This window comes from Manacus candei, unplaced genomic scaffold (assembly GCF_025592945.1).
Source record: "Manacus candei isolate 608988 ecotype Guabito, Panama unplaced genomic scaffold, ASM2559294v1 h1tg000023l, whole genome shotgun sequence".
Taxonomy (NCBI): domain Eukaryota; kingdom Metazoa; phylum Chordata; class Aves; order Passeriformes; family Pipridae; genus Manacus; species Manacus candei.
The window spans coordinates 12,951,306-12,967,453 of NW_026138071.1; the positions used below are offsets into that span (position 1 = coordinate 12,951,306).

General features: G+C 41.5%; 1 protein-coding gene across 1 annotated transcript in view; it reads left to right on the forward strand.

Annotated features, from left to right (window-relative positions):
- MAP3K20 (mitogen-activated protein kinase kinase kinase 20) overlaps positions 1 to 16,148 on the forward strand; it is an 89,648-nt gene that overhangs the window by 69,614 nt on the left and 3,886 nt on the right. The window contains exons 15-19 of the mRNA XM_051787391.1: positions 960 to 1,022; positions 2,015 to 2,107; positions 13,084 to 13,200; positions 14,680 to 14,754; positions 15,740 to 15,890. Of these exons, the coding sequence (XP_051643351.1) occupies positions 960 to 1,022; positions 2,015 to 2,107; positions 13,084 to 13,200; positions 14,680 to 14,754; positions 15,740 to 15,890 (499 nt within the window). The remainder of the gene's footprint in view (positions 1 to 959; positions 1,023 to 2,014; positions 2,108 to 13,083; positions 13,201 to 14,679; positions 14,755 to 15,739; positions 15,891 to 16,148) is intronic.

Genomic DNA, 16,148 nt, shown 5'->3' on the forward strand with positions numbered 1-16,148 from the left:
ATACTCCTCTGTTGTTCTTGGTTTTCTTGTGAGCTAGACTGGCAGTTCTGCTACAGATTCACCTAGGAGGGCCCAGCAGAAGACTTGGGTATATTCAGAGATAGTTCTCTGTAGCTGAGGGAGAAGCAGATACAAAACCAGCTATTTGAACTGAAATCTCTGAACTTCTTAACTTTCATATCTCGTTTATAGTGTAAAGCATACTTGGACTAACAAAACTCCGTTGGACAACTTTAAAGCTGATTGACAGCCAGGTTTCTTTCAGAAGCTCTTTCAGAGCTTCTTAAAGCTCTGTTTCACAGTGTTTTAAATGTCTAATGTTTGTAATGAATTAAGAAAATCATGGTCTGGAAAATGTGGTCAGACAGCAGTAATGATATTAATACTGTAGCCACAGGAGAGAGTTCAGTTTTCTGGCAGCTTTGGAAAAGGGTTTCTCTAAGAGCAGCGTCTACAATTCTCTTGGGTCTCAGTCATTTTAGATCACAATTTGCTAGTAAAGAGATACTTGTATCCTAATTGCCAGTCCTGCAAATTTAGCTTCGTAAGTCGCACAGATTTATTCCCCTTTTGCTCATCAGCCATTTTTTCCATGCCCACACACCATTACTGATATATTTAATTTATGTTTCCTACAGGGAAAATTATTGAAACTTAATAAAGTCAATAATGCCCAAAATGAATGATTTCAGCTTCCTGGGTTGATTGAGCATAAATAAAAACAACGAAAACAACCCCCCAAACATCTCTTTCTCTGATTAAGCAGATCTGATTCTGAATGCAAAATGGGGCCAATCTACCATGACAGTTTCCAGAGCAGGGCTGTATTTTCAACTCTTCTCACATGCCCTGATGTATCCACAGTGGAAAACACAGTGCACACTGGTTTTCATGTTGGTATTTGCAATATGAGATACTAAATAACTCCCATCTGTTTTTTTTGATTTTTTTTTTCCTAGACTGCTATCGAGAAGTTAACCCATGACTACCTAAATCTGTTTCATTTTCCACCATTAATTAAGGCAAGTTGCATAGTTTATATAAGAAGTGCTTCTTGTGTTGGTATGAATATTTTATTGTTTTCATGTCTCAACTTTCTTCTATTCAGGGGAGGGCAAAGCAGCAGTTCCTACAGGGAGTTGTAACAAATGCAAAGGCTCAACAGCAGTGATGGGTCAGAACAAGTCAGAACAAGTAATAAGATAATAAAAGTTGTTTTTAATGAGGCTCTAAGATTTTATCATGGAACCAGTGGAATTAAATTAAAAGGCTACTGGTTGCAATTCCTTTGCTGTCATTAATCAGAAATTACTTTTAAGAGCCATTCCTCCAAACTGGTGCCATTGACTGCTCACCACTGAAGAACACCAGACCCCTGGCCCAGACTGAGCCCATCATTCCTCAGTTTGTTAATGTTATAGAAAAGAAGGATGATTTATAATGTCTAGTCACCCTTATGTTAACCTCTTGGTTTTCTGATATCGGTGACAAGAGCCATGCAAAAGGGAGAGAGTGTTTGAGAACCTTGGGGTTGCTAAAACTAATATTTGCCTGATTTAGTTCAGTGAACTAATCAAGCAATTCTAGAGCCTAAAGCCTGAAGTAGCTTTTTAGTCATAATTTATTGCACAGCTATAGAGTGAAATCCACTTACAGTAAATTTGCATATAGCAAAATTCTGTTCCCTGAAGGGGAAAATGAAAGTCAGGGCTTTGCTACTGTGCCAGCTGCAATTCCAATGGCAGAGGCTGCCACAATACTCACAGGGACACCATGCTGTGCCAGAGCAGCTTGGCCAGGAGCAGAAATTGTGCAACATCTCCCAGATGCCACCCACTGCATGCTGTAAAGCCATGCAGGAGCCATGACCCCTCTTGGAATATGTCTCCTTCCTGTTGCCTGCCAGTCTTGTATCATCTGAAAGGCAAAACCTTTATGCCACCAAAGGCTGTGTTCTTGTCTCCCAGTGGGTTGTGGTAGATGTGGAGTCTCACTTTGCCCTTTGTTTTGGCAGGATTCTGCAGGTGGAACTGAAGAAAACATAGAGAAAGTAGTGAATCTTGAACTTGTGTTTGGTTATCACTTGAAGCCAGGAAATGGTCCAAAGGTAAGCTGGATCAATTGGTTTTGGTTAACAGTCACTACTAGGAGGGTCCAGTATCTTCTGGACACAAATGGATAAATTGGCATGAGAATCCTCTGTTTGTGGAAAGTGCCAACCAAATGTCAAGGTGGCAAATGGGGCTGCGTTGGTGATGGGGAACTGCACCCCAGAGCAGGCAAGGAAAAGAAGAGTGGCACAGAAAGCTTTAAATGAAAGCTTTTGTTTTCTACTGAAAAAATTTTTTAACTTTGTTCCTTTTATCCCAATGGGTGTGAAATAACAGTCCATTTATGAAAAAATACCCCAATGACAGTTGAGCAGTGCCCTATGCCTGATATTGGTGCACAAAATGCTACTTTTGTCTCAGCAGAAAGGAGATACCGTTCTATGCATCCAAGAAGAGTTTGGAAAATACATGGTATGCATGGCTGCTGGCTGGGCAGGATGGGACTGGTCCTGGTGGTGACTGTGCCCTCATGGTACTTGGGAAGGAGGGAGGGGTAGTTGCAGCTCATCGCAGATAGCAAAACTACTGTGCATCAGCTGGTAAAAGGCAATTGCCAGCATGCCACATCCTAATCAAACCTCAGCTCCAAGCCGAGCTGGTTCAAGGATCTCTCATTACACCCTGTGTAACAGGAGCATTGATGACTCCAGATGTTCCAGCAAAAGATTTCCACCACGTTGTTTTTTCTTGAGAGTGAGGTTTGTCCCATACTTTTTGTTTTCTTTATCCAGCTTGCGATGGACTCTGAGTTCAAGGGGTTTAGAATTAATCATCTATGTGGAAATGGTGTGCAAAGCATTTCTGAGCTAGAGTCAGGGGTTGTGACAGCAGGATTTGTTTCCTTTTGTATTTGATAAATCTGCATTGTGTGTCCACCCTAAACTTGTGGGAGGCTGACTTTCATCTTGTGTTATCTGACTGCTTTGCTTTCAGGGCATATTGTTTGCAGAAGTCTCTTGATTTCTGTACTTGGTGGTGCTTGCAGAGAAAGCATTTAGGTTTGAACTTAGTAGGAACTTGTACTCGTACTGAAATCATTTCATCAATTTGAAAAAGCTTTTTGTCTGGAGATTTCCTTTTTTAGTTTGTTTCTTTTATCCTAAGTACTTTTTTTCCCTATAAAAATCTTCTTTATCACTATGTGAATTACTTAGACTGTCTCAGTGTACTTGAATGCATCTTGCTTATAGTGCTGTACAGCTGCTTTTTTGTAGGTGTGCATTTTTGTCTCCCATGTGCAACTAACTCTTCAAAGAACTAAATGTCCATGAAAGAGCTCACATCTCCCTTCCATTTCCAATATGGGCTGTGAGCCATAGTGCAGAGAGGTGAGCAACCGCCCCTGGGAAAGAACAAGAGAAGGAGTGAATAGACCTCTGAGCACTGGACAGAAATTTGTGTTGTACTAACATCTCCCTAAGTCTGAGGACGAGTAGATGTTTTAGCCATGACAGCAAAATTTACAAATGAGACAGTGTGCCAGAATCTATGGGACAGAAGCTGAATTTTTATGAGAGGGACAGAGTTAGTTCAATGGGCCTGTGTAGTGCTGGCATAACCTCTGCAGGTTTCTGACAACCTTTTTTATTTGGTCCTGCCTTCTCTGTGAGCTCCTAATTGGTCCTATCTGCTCTGTGTGCTGTCGGACCCCCTTTCTAAGGAAGCCATTCCCTCTGAAGCCATGGTTGTGTGCCAGGCATGCCTTCCCTGTCAGCTGCCCTGCTACAGCACCCTGTGTGCTTAGTGATGTCATTCCAGGGAATGTGCAATTTGTCATCTAAATTTGTCTGGGCTGAAAACATCTGTCTGAGATTTACACATTAACTTGTACCTCTCTTTAGAGAGGTTGCAGCAGAGCCAGTTTTAAAAAGTGGACTGGAAGGAGTAGATCATCTGAGCTTTTGAGCAGGATGCTGGGGCAAACATGACCAGGGAATTTGCTTTAAACGTAATACTAACAAAGACTGGTGTGGTACATGCAATATAGAAAATTTGGCTAGCTTGCTTCTTTGAAAACCCCTGGATACAATCTTCTAGCTCCCCTAGAGGCTGCTCTGAGCCAGCTACTGCTGCCATCCAGATTTGTTCCAAAATGAACTGGAGATAGAGAGTAAACTAGGATTGAGGGATTTAAACTTCTTTTTTGCTGTCCCGTTTTTGTAAAAGAGTGGTGCCTGTTCCTGTAAAACTGGGTCAGCAGAAGCACTTGGGATCATACCTTCCACCATCTTTATAGCTAAAAAGCTGGCCTACATCAGTTTAAAAATAAATTTCTCAGAGGAACTTTACCGTAATCAGTCCCTATAGCCGGCTGCCTAGCTAAGAAACATTTCTCCTGTTTTAGCCATGAGGAAAAAGAGGCAGTAAGCTCAAATCTGGGTTATGCATTGAGGATATACATTCTCTGGGCGATGTGGAGGTTACTAGACCCATGTACATCGAGGGAAGCTATTAGGCTCATCTGGGAGATGGTGCAGCACAGCAGGAAGGGCTCTGTGCAGGGGAACTGATCACCAGGCTGGCTCTGTGCTGGTCTCTTGGGCTGAGTTCCCATTAGTTATTGTAGAACATTTCCTAGTGCAGTTGCACCTGGAAGCAAGCCCACCCAGGCCATCAGAGGTGGCTCTGCTGAAGCATGGCACAGGACGGACATGTGGGACAAAAGCGCTCTCCTGATTCAAATTAAAGCTCTGGTGTGGGCACAGCATTGGCGTGCAGCATGACATACAGCAACACCACTGGGTATAAAAGTGCTGGATGAACTGAGCCAGGACACAGAAACCATTTCAGGGGTGCTGGTTATTTCAGATGTGTTTGGCTGGTCAGAGTGCACAGCACCATCTTCAGCATGAAGATGATTCCTCAGGGCATAGGTGTCCCCTCCCTGGCACTGCACCATGCCCCATCAGCACAGCCAGTGCATCTTCTTCATAAGCAGGCAGAATATTAAGGGCCTTGGGAATGGCAGTGCCTTTTACTGAGGATCCTGGTGGATATGCTTCAGGTCAGCATTTGAATGTTCAGCCTTGTCTGTACACTGAATGAAACATTGACTTCTCAGTACACATCTTTACCAGCCTTGTATTTGTTATCTAATTTAAACTGCATCTTGTAGTGGGATTATGTTGGTTTCCACCAGCTGACAGATGCAGTCATTTCATTACAGTTTCCTTCCCTTTTTAGCTGCATCTTTGGAGGCAATAAAAGCTCAGTTGACCTTTGTGCTCTCTGAATGCATAAGGAGTGAGCATTGCAAAACTAACCTGGTTTTTAGAGGTTTCTTTTCCGACTCTTATAGTTCAAGTTATGTGGTTACTTCCATTCACTGCCTTTTAATGACCTTTCTGTACACAATTCCCGCTGAGCTAAAAGGTGATAGATTTAGACATTTTATTTTTTTTCTACAAATTAAAAAAAAAAAAAGCAGGGGACCACCAATTAACTCCAACATGGAGGGTAAAACAACAAGCCCTGGCAATTGTGGCTTGAACTGATTTGCAGAACTGCAGAGGGAATTTTCAATGGCTTTCTCATCCTTGGTGGCTCATTAAAATTTCCCAATCAGGGAAGGGTATCTGAGCTGTGTTGGCTCTGCACTGATGAATCACCCAACCCCATGAGAAGAATGGCTTACAGTCTTTTTGCCTTCTATTGATGCATTCTTTAGTTTTGGTCCTCAAAAGGGCAGATTTCACTGTGCCATTGAATCTTCTCATTTTTTACCTGGTGTGTCATAATTTGACCTATATCTGAACACAAAGCCTTGAAGTTGGCTCACCATTTCACCTTATTTTTCCCCATTTACCTCTCCCTCCATTTGACAAGGTAAGGAGCAGAGCCTCTTCAAAACTGTCTGCTAACTCTGTGAACTATTTTCTAGCCTTGAATATCCAAACTGGGATATATTTTAATACTATTATTTAAATGTGTAGTGCAGAAGTGAATATACTATTAATGGTGCTTTAGAGAGATGTTTTGACCAGCTCTTCATGTGGAGAAGCCCAGGCTGGCAAAATGCAGGTAGTACCAGAAAAAACAGTACTGAAATAGTTGTAACTGGAATACACTTTCACAAGTGCTTGAGACCATTTCTGCTGCCTCTTCTCCTCCACTCTCCCACTACATCAACACTCATAAATCCTTTCTTTATGTTCTTAAAATTAAAGCAAGGGGGCCAAGGTCTAAAATTTGAAATTCTACTTTTGTAGTTTTTAGGTCGCATATATTTCCCATGCTCTATAGGTATTTTAACCCGCTTCAGTAAAGTAAAGCTGGAAGAGGAATTGGTTTTCTCTGACCCTTCCTTTGCAAGGTAATTGCAAGTACCTTGACTTTCTTACGTGGAGTTATTTAACCTTAGCTCAAAACCTCATCTTCTAAACCCTCTCTCTTTAATTCCATCTCAAAACAAAATGCTTTCGGGACTAAAGACTAGTAGTTAATGCAAGAATCAGAGTAGCTGTGTTTCTGTGCCATTTTCATAGATTTGCTCCTATTCGAACAAGTAGTCAGTAAAGGGGTAAACTCTTTGTGAAGGAGCACAGAAAATGACCTAAGCTGTAAAGTAAAACCACGGCCACATTACAATATTGCCAGCACCACTAAGAACTGATTAATATAGTCTGCCAAGAAGGTGAATCAGTGCGGGTGACTCAGAGCCCCTTGTACTCTCAAAAAAGCTTTTCTGGGCCACGTATTGTTTTTGCATGAAGTGGAGCTGGTATAACTTCATCATCTCCACTGGGATTGCTCCAGCTGCAGCATCCATGTATAACTGAGGTCAAACTCAAGCCAACACCTTTAAAAATCCTTGTGTGGGCAGTGCTATACCGGGGATTCCCCTTAGAAGTTATTCCATAGCCCTGAAGAGCCATATAAACTTTTCAGCTAGGCGGTTTTGCTCACTTGACTTTCTAGACTTTTTAATCTCAAGATTTATGTTTATACCTTCATCACTGAATTAACTTGCTGCCTTCCACACATTATCTCTCACATGCAGCCTTGGTCACAGATGTGTCTGCAGAAGCACAGACAGGTTCCCAGTGGTTTGTAGGCTTGGCACATGCTCTCCAGACAAAGGCCTGGAAGAGGAGCCTTTGTTCCCAGCATGCACAGGACATATCCAACAGCTGTGCCATGCCTTTCCTGAGCTCCTGTGTATCCTTGTCCCCTGCAGCCCCAGTGTGTGAGCAGCAGCCTCCACCATGAGTGGGGACATGGTCCACGTGGCTCCAGCAGATTGTTCCCATGAGTCATCCACGGAAAATGGCACTAGAGGACAGGGACAGTACAGGAGGACACCCACGCAGCCCTCAGGGAAGGGGCTCATATTTCTCGTTCTTCCACCTTTACAATCCTGCTGTCACAAGCAGGGTGCTCCTGTGGATGATGCCTGCAACTGCAACAACCCCTGTGTGCTTCTGATCACGTGTCAGGGGCAGCTCTTGGTGAACACTATGGTCTTGCAGAGCTCTCCTCTCACCTGCTCCAAGTCCCTGTTCTCAGGCACCAGCCCCAGCACGCAGCAGTGCCCGGTATTTACCATGATATCCCACTGCGTCGTGGCACAGAGCTCCACAGCGCTGGGTGATAAAGAAGGGGGCTGTCAAGCGACAGATATTTTTGGTACTGCTGGTTGGGCTGCGTAGGTGTTAAAAAGGCCTTGTGCTTCTCCAGGCAAAGCTCCAACCAGTCAGTGCCTGTTGCCTCGCAGAGGAGTAGGGGCTCCAGCTCGAAGGAGGCACCCAGGCAACTGATAACATAAATATATCTTTTGCTTGCTTTGTTTCTGTACGTTCTAAGGCCATCTCTCTCGCAAGGCCTCCCCTCCGCCCCTCTTTTTTTCTGCCTGCACAGCTGAAACAAAACCAGCGATGGAGCCACCTTCTCTTGCTGGAGCCTGGCTGGCAGCAGCCTGCCCTGACCTGAGACACCAGCCATTGTTAAGGGTATAACACATTTACATATTTTGCAATAAAACATCAGTTATTTGCATTACTGTGTCAAGTTTTATTTGATTCTTTCACCTAAAAATGACTAATTTTCCTTTCTTGTATTTTAAAAACCAACTACTCTAAGCTTGTTTGAGAATAATCAAAAATTGCCCATTTAGCTAGAAGTCATTTTCTTTTCAAAAGGCAAATGTTATTTAATCTTTCAGCTGTTCATTGTGCCATCATAAATACTTTCTTTTCAGCACAGTTGTGGGGACTGAAATGAGCCCACTAATTGCCTCCCATTTCGACTGACATGTGGTGGTTTAGTGGAAAGAGAACACAGCGGGGAGAAGGAAATAGGAGGCTGAGAAAATGAGAGCTAATTATTTTCACTGCCTCATGTCAGGCTCTGTGTCAGCCTTGTTTTTACAAACTGGAAGGTTTAGCACTAAATAAAACAAACTGGCGTCATGTTTTTATATACTGGCAGTGTCATGGAAGCAGCTGCACATCTCAAAGACAATATAATGCCTGCATTCGCATGGACACCATCTGACAGCCACTGTGAGCCACTGCTAATGAGGATATCACAGTGGTGCCAAGTGAAAGGTGCTGAATTATGTATGATTCTTCATCAGTGCAGCAATAGTCCTGTACATCATTATGAGACATTGTTTTGCTGAAGAGATTAAAACATTCTTAGTTCCAGACCCTGCAACCTATACATGCTACAAGAGGTTATTAATGGAATTTTTAGGGAGAGTTTCTTGTGGATTTCTTTTTGGTTAAAAATATCTCATGGGACAAAGCTGTGGTGGGTCATGACACTATATATATAAAGAAGAGAAGCAAATTAACTATAATTGTGTTATCTTCCTTTAAAACCAGTATAATAAAATATAGTGTAGCAGGGTGATACATAATGATAAATAACCCAAGTGCTGTCACTAGATGTTCAACTCTAATGCCTTTAAAACAGCAGGTTTCAGCAGCTGAGATAGATAATAGCTAAGAACGTAAAAGAGCTTCTAGGGATCTAAATCATCAACATGCTACTACTTTTAGTATCAGCATGACCAATATTTTTTTCATATTTGTTTCATCTCGTGCTACATCTTACTTTTCTTCTAATATCCAGTTACCTGCTACAATGCTGTTTCCATTTTTATTTCAATCTTTAAAAAACAAAAAAAGTTCATTCCAACCACTGGTTTTAAAATGAATCCTGGGTTTGGGCCCCCTTGAAAAATGAAGTGCCTTCCCAGCAAGGGTTTTAAGCTGTTGTTTCAGGACACATGTTTGTTGTTTAGAGCCTGTGCCTGATCTTTCTCATTTCCCTTTCATTATATTTTTTTTGGCAGATGTTAATGCATATGGGGCTAAAGAAGTATTGTCACCACAGTAAGCTGGAGAATTAAGTTTTAAAGTGTTTTTATTTTCTGTTTTGAAACTGAAGAGAAGTGGCTCAAATATATGTGTGATTTGCTTTTCTAGAATCATTTTCAGAAGCTGCTGATTTTTTAACTTTGTTGAAGTGTTATTTGAAAATGTTTTCACACAAAGTTTTGCTGGTTTCAGAACTGATTGCCTCTCAGTTCTGAGATATTTTCTTAAAACAAAAAGCTGAAATTCTTTATTTAAATCAAAATCAAGCAGGTAAATACTGGGAGGTATTTTAATGTTTGAACGACAAGATATTCAGGGAAGTCTCTTTGAAGGACTCGTGTAAGCATATTTATCAACCAGACACTTTTCCATTTCCAAATTATTTTCCCACATACATCTGGCGTTAAATGTAGTCCCAATCCAAGAAGCCTTATGGCTACAATTCATTGAAGAATTGAAATTCATATACTTGGTTATTCTAGCCACATTTTTGCTTAAGTGGATAAGCATCTCTCTCCAATTTTAAGAACCTAGAACTCCATTGGAAAACAGTGAAATATGTCTATTTCTTTCTGCAGCATGCAAATCATGCATTATTTACTGTGTGGTTGAACAAAATAGTTACTGGGTGTGTAAAACAAGTAGCCACCTACTTACTTTAAATATTTCCCAAGTGCCTTGATTCTAAAGTCATCCATCTACCGTCTTTTCTAGTTACTTTCCCTTTCTTCCTTCCTTCCTTCCTTCTTTTTCTTTCTTTCTTTCTTTCTTTTTCTTTCTTTTTTCTTTCTTTCTTTTTCTTTCTTTCTCTCTCTTTCTTTCTTTCTTTCCCTTTCTCTCACTCTTTCTCTCTTTCTTTCTCTTTCTTTATCTTTCTTTCTCTCTCTTTCTCTCTCTCTCTCATCCTTTCTTCCTTCCTTCCTTCCTTCCTCCCTCTTTCTTTCCTTTCTCTCTTTTATATCTTTTCTCTTTTTCTCCCAGCATCTCCTTCCCTTTCTTGCCCCTCCTTATTTCCTTCTCTCTCTCTCTTTCTCCTTTCCAGTGATGATCTTACAATAACACAGAGTGGAAACCTTGCTGCATAAAACGAGACAGGTATTTTTGGGTGACCAGAGAGGGTATGCCTAGTGTGGTAACTTGCCCTTTTGGTATCTGCGCAGTGTGGCTGGAGAGGGCTCCAAAAAGGACCAGAGGTTTGGGGACTGGGTTTGAAGGACAGAAGAGTGTATGTGTTTGTCTGAAGATGCAGTTCCGATCTGGGGAAGGCCATGTTTGTGCAGGGCTGGTGCATCCAGCGCTGCGTGGGGCAGCCTGATTCGTTACCGCATGGAGAGCCGCTCCTGCGTGCATGGCGGATCCGGCAAGGGCCGGGCACTGGCAGGTGCCCACCTGCCACACCCTGGGTGAACACAGCTTGTCAGCCTTGTCTTTAGAGATGGCTGGTTGATTTCTTTTGTTTATTAAAATGAGATCGTGTTTGTCAGATGTAGTCTGTAGGGAAATGTGAGTGAACAGCACAAAATCCTGGGTCATGAGGAGCCCTGGCACAAGGTGCAGCTCTGGCTCTCAGGTTCTTGGCACTGGTATTACGGCAGGAGATGTACTGAACTAACTGGAGGATAGTACTTTATGTCAATATTTTTTTCTTTCCTTGGCTCATGTGTTTTTGTAAAACTTACAAATGTGATCAAGCATCCCGTCTCTAACCTCAGGTTCAATTTGCAATAGCACGAATGTAGGAAGTCCTGCAAAAAAGGCTGACAACAAGAATGATGTGGGCTGGGAGAGGAGCACAATTTGAGGGACAAGGAGGAGTCAGAGACAACTCTCTTTGCTGTTGCTGTTCGGTTACATAGGATATGCTGTCCTCAGCTCATGTCAGGGCCAGGGCGTCGTGCTGTGCCTACCTCGGACAAGACAGGCATTAGCCTGGGTTAGCTCACAAACCCAAAAAGCAGGACAGAAAAGAGATATGCAAAGACATACAGTTCATGATTAGGAAATGGAGGCACAGGGCAACTCCAGCACCTTATCAGGTTGCACAGAAAGCCAGTAGCACAACTGGAAACTGAGCTTGGTGCCTCTGAGTCTTGGTCTGGTCCTTGACCACTGAACTGCAGTTCCCATCACTCAAACTCACGCTAGTGCAGTGCAAAAACCAACTCACACATCCACTCTGCTCATAAAATGTGGAAGCTTTCAGTGGGGACAGATGCACATGCAGGGCCAAATGCTGTCACAAACATAATTTCTTGTTGTAGTTTGGAAATGTTTATACTTCAGTTTTCGTTTATCTTGGTATTGCCAATTCAATGCCTGATTGAAAGCTTTGAGACTTCTGAGGGCTGCGCTCCTACCTTACACTTATGAGAGAAGCATGTGCAAACACTAGCAGATAATCTCATGTGTGAATGGATACTTCTTAGGCTGCTGTACGTTTGTGTGTGCAAACAACTGTGGCCCATGCCCTGAGCCGCCGTCTGTTTCCGCACTGAAAGTGTTTGCATTTTCTGAGCAGATTTGAGGTGAAGAATGCGTCCAGCAAGTGCTGAGACCACACCTGCCAGGCACAGACCCTCCAAACCCCTGGTATGTCTGGAGGAGCTCCTGCCACTGTGAAGGGAAGATTCCCTCTCTCCTATATGGAGATGGAGATACAATGCTTCACCGTAGTCCTGTTGTCCTTCAGATTTTTGGAGGAGCTCAGTGCACAGGACAGCACCTCATCCCCAAAGCACCTGCCAGGCACACCAGCAAATGTTGGCTGTTTTGGACCATGGACAGGCAGTCTCCAGTCCCCAGTGGGAGCCTCCCTGGCCACAGACTTGAACCCCGGCTCCAGCACTCAGCCCATGCAGGATGTCTTGCAGGATGCTGCCAGAGCTGTCACCTTCTGCAGGCTCACACCTGTGCAAAATGTTGGATGTTGGCCCGCTGTTCAGCTCGGGGGATTTTTTAAGGATACCTTTTATTGCTTTGGTTTATTAGACTCACTGTGATTATTTTCTAAGCTGGGCTTGCTTATAATTAATAGTGCAATTGGAGGTGAACAGAAGCTGAGGATGCTCAGTGCCTCACTGGGCATTCAGTATCTGAAATAACTGAGCTGTAATAACAAGCTTATCCTCTTGCCCATTATTTGAGCAATTGTTGTGAAGGTGTTTCACAGACCCTTTGGTCATTTGTTCCTGGGTTCATCAGGACAATGTCCTTGGGGCTGGCTGCCAGCACTGACTGTGACCCCAGGTGACAGCTCCCAGCACTGCCCTGTCCCTCCACCTCCCCTGGGTGTGCAGAGCTCCCAAGCCTGCTCCAACAGGCTGTCTGTCCAGGTGAGGCACTGCAGGGGATCCACACCTCTGAAGACATCCAGACCTGTCTGAGAGGCAGCTGCCTCTCAAGGTGAGCTAAGAGTGAACAAGAGAACTGAGGGTTTTCCATTATCAGCACTTTTACTGGAAAACATGCATATCCTAAAATATGTATATGTCCCTTAACTTTCTTCTGGGTTATTTTTTCTCCTCATATATTGAGGATTAGATTTTGGGTTGTTTCAGCTTTCAGTTTTGTTTCATTTGGGGTTTTGTTGTTTGTTGTTTTTTTCTATCTGTATTCTAACGATCCAGCATTCTTTTTTTTATTATTCATAGGATTGTAAATGGAAAATGTACATGGAGATGGACGGGGATGAAATTGCAATAACCTACATAAAAGATGTGACATTCAACACTAACCTACCTGATGTAGAGATTTTAAAGATGACAAAGGTATTTACAGCCTTAAAGCTTTCATGAATTCACAGATCTCAAACAAAGACATTAAAATACCACAGCAGTCGACTTTTGTGCTTGCAGAAGCTCAATCTCTTGACAGCTTTTAAATAAAATGCACATTTTGTATCATAATAGGAGTTAGGTGTTTTGGTTCTCCTTTAAGCTGACAGTAATGTTAACAACAGAAAAATAAGAGAAGGAACTAATTTATATTTTCTTATTTTAATTTCATGTTATATCCTCTGAATTTATTACCCCTTTTAAAGAAAAGAATATTTTAAAAATTACTTTCTTTTTCAAGAGAAGAAACTGATTTAAATGTTCCAGAAACTTCATGTGATTTTTCTGGGATTTTTATGGGGTTTTTTCTCTCTCTCTTTTTTCTTTTTTTTTTTTTCTGACGTGGTTTTAGAACTTTTGCATGCTTCTAAAACTCTCTTTCATGCAACAATGGGTTGCAAAGACTGAAACCCATTGCAGACAGTACACCACTGAACATCTGCAATTCAGTGTCACTAGGCATTTTACCTTGATTCAGAACCTCCCTGTAAATATTTACCAGCAAATGCTTAGACCGCTTTTTCCTAAGCAGCAGAAGTTTTGTTAATGCAAAAAGCATTCTGGTAGCTGTCTTTTTATTTTTTTGGTTTTATTAATATGCTCCACTTGGTAATAACTAGCAAAATAAATTTCTAACTGAAAAAATATACAGCTTGATTACCAATTATGCTGCTCTAGGTGCGCTGGTAAAAACACCCAAACTCTTGAATGCTTTTAACTGTGAATTTTTGGGGTAAAACTGGGGGGAAACCTTTGGTTATTTTTTCTCAAGGTAAAAAATGAAAAGCAGATTGTCAACAGTCAGAATTTTAAGGGAAATGTGATATAGGTATATTTGCCAACAGGGATTATAATATTTAATTCATGCTAATACTGTTTTAATTGTTAGTGATTTCTAGAACAACACTTGTGATTTTTTTATTATTATGATTGGTTTTGTTATTATTAGTTTTCTGTTTAATGTTAATCTCAGACATTTCAATTTTTCCTTAAAAAAAGGCTTAAATAAACTAACAACTAGATATAGTAACATTAATGTTCCACATATTTCAACATTTTTAATTTTGTCAAGGAATATCTCTGAGAATCTCTAGGTATTTGTTCTTGCTGGCCTCTGTAAATCTAGAAAAAAACCCCTGTACATGCATAAAATTGAAAAAAGGTTTATGCCCCCATGAAAACATTCCACATTGTCTTACCTACTGCCTGTTATGTATGGAAATCTCTTCTCAGTTTCCTTTCGTAAGCAAGGAAGTAAATATTTCCAAAATACATTGCTTTATCTCATAAAATTTTAATAGCAATATGTTAATGGATGAAAAGAGGCAAATGTTGGAAATATCTTTGGGGTGTTTCAAAAACAAGGCAGGAGATGAAAAGCACCTTATAAATCTTCTACCATGTTTTTTTCAGCCACCGTTTGTAATGGAGAAATGGATTGTGGGGATAGAAGAACACCAGTCTGTAGAATGTGTTGTTACATATGAGGTAAGCTCTAAGAAACAAATAAAATTGTTGATCCAAGATAAAACCTACACAGGAGGTGTGGAAATAGCATCCTCTGGCTTTGTTATATCCTATAATCAAGTCTCAGCTGCCTGCAATTAATTGTACAATCTAAAGTTCAGAGCAAAAGCTGAATGAAGTTTACAGAGACAATGGCCTCAGACTGCTGCCTGGGATGGCTCTTCTTCTCAAGGAGGAAAGCTCCTTTTTCTTGAAGTGTAATGGTCAATGTTGTTTGCATTACTTGAAGAGGCTGGTTTTTATCGTTTCAGTGAAGTGCTAATTAGGAGAGCAGAGAAGCAACAGGAGAAGAGAGAAAACGAGAAATCAAGAGTATAGTAAGATAAAATAAAGTCTGGAATACTTTTTGATATGGTAGAAATTAGCTGTTGTTAAAAGGGTTTACAGTTACTTATAGGAGTGTTTTTATAAAGACCAATGCTGTGTGTCAGAAGGAGGCTAATAATTGAGATTCCAGCTCTGTCCTGAACAAGTATTCAGGCAGTGATGGAGAAACATGGAAATCCTGGACCTTAACAGGTCCAAATTGTTGTCCTTAACAACAAACTGAAGAGTTTGGTACTCCTTGAAAATTTTGTTGGGGGTTCCCCTGCAAAAATACCTGCTTAGTCCTCCCTCTTTTAGCAGGGCACATTTGATGTTCACATTAATAGAACTAGTAAAATGTATTTTTGTGTTTGTAGAGGAAGGCCTTCAGATCTTTCCTCCACATGGTACAAGAATTGAAACAGTTATTCTCTACCATATTTTTAGCAAAATCACGAAGTACCAGCCAAAATTATATAGAGTCTAAAAATACTTGAGAACTGGCTAAATGGTTTTGCAAAATAGATTCTTTATTGAAAGCACTGCTGCTGCCCAGGCACTCATGGATGTTCCCTCCTAGGAGAGCTTAGTGTGTTGTATGTTGTTATGTCCTCACATGTGTTGTGTCCTTCCTGAGCAGAGTGATGTTAGAGCTCCCAAAAGCACCAGGCACATCCAAGCTATCTGCTGGAGCAAGGTGAAAGCACAGGACGAGGTTGAGACAGTACAGCTCATGATACAGACCTCGGTCCCCAACTCGGAGGGGAATTCGCGGAGCAGATCTGACTCAGGTAAGTCAATACATCCAAACTTTATTGTTGACATGAGCAGGGCATATGTGAGGAGAACAGCAAAAAGTCAATACCATTCCTCTGCCCCAACAACAGAGCATGTCTTTCAGCATCAGCTGCCATTGTGGTCCTTGTGATGTCTTTGTAGATGCATGCATCCTGGCATGTCGACTTAGCTTACAGGTTAAACTTTAAGTACTAACTTGTTCTATATCTCAGTGTGATTTCATAGAATTACAGAATGGTTTGGGTTGGAAG